At 47.6% G+C, this 7,500-nt stretch overlaps 1 protein-coding gene across 1 annotated transcript in view; it reads right to left on the reverse strand.

Annotated features, from left to right (window-relative positions):
- The window catches only part of foxp4 (forkhead box P4), a gene marked incomplete at its 5' end in the record, with an annotated part of 40,972 nt that overhangs the window by 8,336 nt on the left and 25,136 nt on the right, over positions 1-7,500 (reverse strand). Inside the window, 2 exons of the mRNA XM_084061922.1 lie at positions 4,930-5,031; positions 7,066-7,142. Coding sequence (XP_083918048.1) covers positions 4,930-5,031; positions 7,066-7,142 — 179 coding nt within the window. The remainder of the gene's footprint in view (positions 1-4,929; positions 5,032-7,065; positions 7,143-7,500) is intronic.

Genomic DNA, 7,500 nt, shown 5'->3' on the forward strand with positions numbered 1-7,500 from the left:
TCCTTCACAGGTGTTACCAATGATGCTAATTAAGGCTCTGTTCCATTTAGCGTGGCATAGTGGTTGTCTTATTTTCAAGGACCCCCATAACTCTGAGAGTGTACAAATGGAACCAAATGGACCCTTACGGGTCCATTTGGTTCCATTTGTACACTCTCAGAGTTACACACCCACCATAAGGGGCCATTTGGGAACCAAAATGGAGTGTTTCTAGTGAGCCAACATGCACAATATCAGCACCCTGACCAGAATGGAACAGAGCCTTCATTAGTATCATTGGTAACACCTGTGAAGGAAGTAAGAAGAGGCCCAATTTCTTTCCAATATGGCTGCTGTGCATAGAGCCTATTATGGTGAATAAATTACCGGTGAACCAAGTATCTGCACAAACAAACAACCATATTAATCATAATCTGATCCTGTTGAAAACTCTTCATCACTGCAAACTTGTCAATCACTATTTTTGAAACGATATGTGATAGCATGTGAAATGATTGTTCTTTTCACAGAGAGAAAGGGTGCATGTTCTTTTAGATAACGCACACCACTGCATGCCCAACATTGAACTGCCTTTAACCACTTTGAACCTTTTTACATTTAGTTGTGGAAACTATACTAATCAGTATATAGTACCGTGTTATGACCAAAGTGTAAAATATGGTGGTTAGGTTGCATGGGGCGAGAAAAAATCAGTTTGGCTCTCACACACACACACACACACACACACACACACACACACACACACACACACACACACACACACACACACACACACACACACACACACACACACACACACACACACACACACACACACACACACACACACCATTCTCCGGTGTCAATATGAGACACTACTGTACCTCTCCAGTATACCCAGTGCTATTCTATCTCAGAATGTTCTTAATCAGTCACTATCAGCATGAGTGTGCATGCACACACACACACACACACACACACACACACACACACACACACACACACACACACACACACACACACAAACACACACACACACACACACACACACACACACACACAAACATCCGCACGTGCATAAAGGCAGGCGGGCGGGCACACCGCTATCTGCGTCTGGCGGCCCCCCCAGGGACAGTACTCCCTTTTCATCTCCTATTTGTAGTTTGTTCATGCCCAATTTCATTACCAATTTTAATTCGCCTATAATTAAATCCTGCATATTCTCTCTGACACGCTGTTCTAAAGCCGAGAGGGAGGGACAGGCCGGGCGCATCACTCCTCGCCGTAATTACACACACACACACACACACACACACACACACACACACACACACACACACACACACACACACACACACACACACACACACACACACACACACGTAATTACACAAGCCATAATCAGCCGAGGACCCCCCTTCCCCATCCTCTAACCCCCCCACCCTCCCCTCTAGCTGTGATGCTAAGTTTTGTAAATGAGTCTGACCCCAATCTCCGACCGCCACCCTGACAGAACGCACACACACACACACACACACACACACACACACACACACACACACACACACACACACACACACACACACACACACACACACACCAACAACACGGGTGCTATCGCGGCGCTATTTGCATTTGTCTCCGTGATGAAAGCCTGATTCTCTCAGTTAAAACATTAGCAGCCATTTACAGCGGGTCACATCACCATGCACCACTCATCTTCACCCCCCCCCATATCACCCCCCTCCCCCCACCCATATCAGACCCCCCCCCCCCCCCCTCCCCCCTGGGAGGGTCTGATATGGGGGGTGCATGGGCGAAGATCCAAATTATAAACCAAACCAAAAATAAACCTGGTAAGAACCAGGTCAAGCGTATTCCATTTTGTAACACCGACACCGAGTGTTCAACAACACTTTACTTAAAGGTCGGGTCTATAATGCATTACAATAGCATTTATAATGCATTATAAAGCCCTTATAAGGCTTCATATGGCGCTCGTTAGAAATGTGTAAAATTCATAAACAAAGACACTCTATAACTGACTAAGTTATGGCATGTTATAATGTGTTGTTCCAGCTGAGCTTACAATGCATTATGCTGCGAGGTGTTGTGAGCTTGTAGATCGGCTATTTTTTGGCAAAGAGGTGGTGTAGAGGGAAAAAAAGGGCAGACCAAGTAAACAAAAAAAAGTTAAATCTTATACAATATAGAGGGGGTCCCTGCTTTATCTCTCTCTCAGCTAGGGGGCCTGAAAACGTTGAAGACCCCTGCTTTACAGGAATGTTACTCTGAGAGTGTAACACAATGGAACTGAATGGACCCGTTATTCCGTTCCATTTTGTTACACTCTCAGAGGAACATTAAAGGAGAATTCCGCACTAGCCTTTTTCTTACCTTTATCTGATGTTATTATATCCTATAGAACGAGTGGTACGGCAGAACATTTTTTTTGTTGATATCTGCCGTTCATATTGACAGAAACCTCGCCAGAGTGTTTTTGTCTCAAATGGGCCACCGTAGTGTTCACAAGCGGGACTTGGATGAAATCTCGTCCGGCGAGACTTTCGGAGGGAGCGGCGCATCTGACACAAACTACTGTGGAGAGTTTCTCTGTCAATATATGAACGTCAGATATCTACCAATGATATGAATATTTGAACGATAAAAATATGGGATTTAGCTGAAGGGCCATCTTTCACGTTTTTAGCTGCGGTGGACTCTGGGTGGAGTTATGTAAATGTTCTACTGTAGCCTACCACACGTTCTAGGATATAATAATATCATATATAGCAGTGGTTCGGGGACCACCAGTGGTCCTTGAGGGGGTTCCAGGGGGTCCCCAGACAAATTAATAGTATAGGAACCAAATTGACCCATGTGCCTCTGTAACTCTGAGAGTGTACAAATGGAACCAAATGGACCCTAACGGGTCCATTTGGTTCCATTTGTACACTCTCAGAGTTAAATGAACACTGATGATGATACTACAGTGTAGATTGGGACCCCCGAGAAATCAAAATGGTTGAGTCCCTGGCATATTCTTTCAAATGGGGGGTCCCTGGGCTAATATGTGTCAATTTGGGGGTCCTAGACGCAAAAAAGGTTGAAAACCACTGATATAAAGGTAAGAAAAGGGCTAGTTCGGGATTCTCCTTTAACACAGCAGATTTTGACGTTGAGAACCAGCGATTTATCAGACTTTTTCCCCTCTCCTTTCTCACTCTCACTCTCTCTCTCTCTCTCTCTCTCTCTCTCTCTCTCTCTCTCTCTCTCTCTCTCTCTCTCTCTCTCTGATCAATGACCTCCCCTCCTCTCTGACACCTCTTGGTTGCTCCGGCTCATGAAATATAGAGTCTTATTAGAGGAAATACATCTCGGTCGACGGTCGGCCCCTATTTAGCTGACTGAGCCGCTATATAAATACATAAGGACCCAGAGATACATGAGGGCCTTATTTAAAGGTCTGTGGCCCCGGGTTCAAGCCGGGGAACGCTGCATGGGCAACGCAGACCAAGACCATTAATAGTTAAATTTCATAAAAGTCAGATGAGGGGGGGATGAGGTGGGGGGTTGAGAGATATTCCTGGCTGCTCTCCCCCCTTGTCTCTTCTACACTCTCCTGCTCATTCCCTCCATCCTTCCTTCTGTCCATCCATCCATTCCCCCCTTTCTCTCTTTATCTGTCTCCTTTCCTCCTCTCTTCAATTCAGGCCTATTAGAGGAGGTCCGGGTCCAGGTCTCTCTCTCTCTCTCTCTCTCTCTCTCTCTCTCTCTCTCTCTCTCTCTCTCTCTCTCTCTCTCTCTCTCTCTCTCTCTCTCTCTCTCTCTCTCTCTCTCTCTCTCTCTCTCTCTCTCTCTCTCTCTCTCTCTCTCTCTCTCTCTCTCTCTCTCTCTCTCTCATATTCCCTCGCCCGTTTGCACTCTTCCTCTCTCTGGAGGAACTGACACTCAAATTAGTGTGCGGCTGCTGCTGTAAAAATGGGTCAGCACCTACAGTGTGTGTGCGTGTGCACGCGCGTGTGTGTGTGTGTGTGTGTGTGTGTGCGCGCGAGGAGAGGTAGGGTTCACTGTTAATGTGATCAGGAGCTTCTGTGTGTGTGTGTGTGTGTGTGTGTGTGTGTGTGTGTGTGTGTGTGTGTGTGTGTGTGTGTGTGTGTGTGTGTGTGTGTGTGTGTGTGTGTGCGCGTGTGCGTATGTGTGTGCACGTGTGTGTCTGCAGGGCTAAGTGGGGCCGTTTCTTTCTCCGTGTGTCGTGTCAGATCTGAGCGACTGCAGCGGAAGGTCCACAGCAAAATGGCCGAGGGGTGAGAGAGAGAGAGAGAGAGAGAGAGAGAGAGAGAGAGAGAGAGTGTGGTGCTGTGCGGGTGCATAAAAAGAAGGGAAATGGGCCATCATTGTCAAATCACTCAAGTCTCAGGCATGAGTTATACTTGGTTGCACAGGGGGGTACAGTATACTGTACTGCCGCACGCAGAAAATAGCCGATCTACAAGCTCATACACAACAACGTGGCGCCGGCTATCTCCGGCGTGCGACAGACAGGCCGCGCAGCGCAAAAATAAGTACAACTCAGGCTCTTCCTGGTTAGCATTGCGCGGCGCAGCGCGGATGCTATTATAGCTGGAGAGAGAGTGTGTGTGTGTGGCATAGATGAGCCCACGTACATCTACAGTATATCTGCACCGCGAAACCCCGAGTGTCCGTTTACCTCTGAGAGAGCTTTTAAAACAAACCCGTCCCAGAGCTGAACCCACACTCAGGATTTCACGGTGCAGATATATATGAGTGTTCGTCTAACTCCCGAAGACGGGAACCATAGAACCCTATCCCGGAGTTAAGTGAACACTCACAGCGTCTTACAGTGCATATATAGTACACAGTACTGATGCTGTTGTACTGTATGCCATATATGCACTGTGTACTGTATGTATGTCTGTGCGCCCTCACCTTCCACGTGGCTGTGTTTCTCCTGAAGTAGGCGAACATTCGCGTAAACCAGTTGTAGATCTCATTGAGAGTCAACTGTCTGTCTGGCGCCTCCAGGATGGCCTGGGGACAACAAGACAGAGAGGTCAGAGGTGAGGGGCGAGAGGGTCAAAGAGGTCAGAGAGGTCAAGAGATGGAGAGGTGAGATGGTCAAGAGATGAAGACATGAAGACTAATAGGGCTGGGAAACCCGTTTAGACCTGTCGTTGTGTAACCTGTACGTCGTTATAACTTTCTTGTTTCTTTGTACCCCTTTTTTTCTCCCCAATTTGGTTGTTATGCCGATTGATTCCTCCCCACACACATTTGCTGTGTTGTCGCTGCTGTTTTTAACCAAGCCCACCAGAACCGCGAGGGAGCAGTGAAGCGTATTGGACATGGTGGCCGATCATTGGTACTGCAGCTTATTACGGCTGGGTCGCCAGACACATGAACGAGCGAAACCGGTTTTGACCAATGGGCTCGACTCACGAGCTTGTACACGGAGACGCCCGTCACATTTCCCGACCCGGAAGAAGGGGTGAAAAGGGAGTAGGCTACGCGCTGGGAGAGCAACTCCACACAAGTGGACGGACGGGTATTTTTATGTATTAGGAGCTCTCGTCTCATACTGAGGAGTTGAACCCGTGGTTGTGGACCATGGCTGACGCGCCGATACTATGTTTGATCTGATACCAAACCGCTCGCTGTGACTCAGTGTTCCAATGATACCATGCAGGAATTTCTTCATGCAAAAAAAGGTATATTTATTTTACTCCACCGTGCACAACAGCATCTTTTGGGGTTCCATACACTGATCAGATGAATGAATCAATATTTCCGTCACTCCATTGGTGTGACCACCAATCCATTACACCTGTTTCACCCATCTGGCTCTTATAACTATGGTTGTAACTTACTGACTCACCTGCCAGTGAGGAGCCACCACCGGGAGGACGTAGAGCCTTCGTCCTACTCCTCCCGCCCAACACTCCCTGCTGACAGGCTCCGCCCCTTCCCGCTTCCCTCAACCCGAACACGGGGCCAATTGTGTTCGTGCGTAGACGCTCGACGAAGTCGGATGCACCACGGTTGGATTCGAACCCACAACCTCAGGCACCTCAGGTGGGCAGGGACTTTAGCACATTGGTTCTCAAAGTGGGGTCCGGGGACCCCCAGGGGTCCTTGAGTGGGTTCCAGGGGGTCCCCAGCTAAATGACGGACAGGAACCAAATGGACCCTTACGGATCCATTTGGTTCCATTTGTACACTCTCAGAGTTACATTAACATTGATTTTACCATATAAATTGGGGTCCCAGAGATAGAAATGCCATTAAATGGGGGTACGTAGCCTAATGCATGTCAAACTGGGGGGGGGGTCCTTAAATTACAATGATTGAGAATCACTGCTAGAGCCGTAAAAATCCTCTCTTATGGGGGGTCCCTGGCTTATCTTTTCAAATGGGGGTCCGCAGGCTAATAAGTGTCAATTTGGGGGTCCTTGACATGAAAAAGTTTGAGAACCACTGCTTTAGCACTGCGCCACCTGAAGGCCCAGTACGGTACGTCTTTATACCTCTTTTCAATCCGGGACGGCATCTGTGTCACATATTAGTTGATGCCATAATATATTTTTAATAAACATTTGGAAGGCGTTTTCAGAATCAGCCTCAGGTCTAAACGGGTTTAACCGAAAATATATTTAAACCGATATTTAGAAAAAATAATCGACTTCTTTCTCATATAGGTTAATTGAATTATCGAGAAGCAGTTTTTTTCTTTAATATGAACTCAATTGATTAGTCCGATTAACCACTTAACCCCCGGATTACACTTCAGTGTACAATGGTGGCGTACAGAAGTAGCGAAAGCAGCAGATCTACAAGCTCACACGTTGTGAGCTTGTAGATCTGCTATTTTCAATATTTTGTTTTGTTTTAGTAACCGCTCATTAATAATCGCAGTCGAGGCAAAGGTTTGAAATAATAATGGTGATATAGATTTGAAGTCATATATCGCCCCCAGCCCTACAGAGATGAGATGAGATGAGAGGAGAGGGAGGAGACCAGATGGAGTTGTTAGAGGAGGTGCACAGGGGAGAAGGAGGAGGAACTTACGTGGCGTATGAGGGAGGCGTACGTGAAGGGAGGTCTGACATCAGCGTTCTTGTAGAACTCACAGTTCTGAGCCAACTCTGCAGAGGAGAGCACACGACCATGTTCAATACATACTGTGTGTGTGTGTGTGTGTGTGTGTGTGTGTGTGTGTGTGTGTGTGTGTGTGTGTGTGTGTGTGTGTGCGTGCGTGCGTGCGTGCGTGCGTGCGTGCGTGCGTGCGTGCGTGCGTGCGTGCGTGCGTGCGTGCGTGCGTGCGTGTGCGTGTGCGTGTGTGTGTGTGTCCCATTAAGGCATTGGTTCTCAAAGTGGGGTCCGGGGACCCCCAGGGGTCCTTAAGGGAGTTCCAGGGCGTCCACAGCTAAATGAAGGATAGTTAGGAACTAAATGGACCCTTATGGGTCTGTAACTCTGAGAGTGTACAAATGGAACCAAATG

Source organism: Gymnoscopelus microlampas (genome assembly GCF_963454915.1).
Source record: "Gymnoscopelus microlampas genome assembly, chromosome: 7".
Classification (NCBI taxonomy): Eukaryota; Metazoa; Chordata; class Actinopteri; order Myctophiformes; family Myctophidae; genus Gymnoscopelus; species Gymnoscopelus microlampas.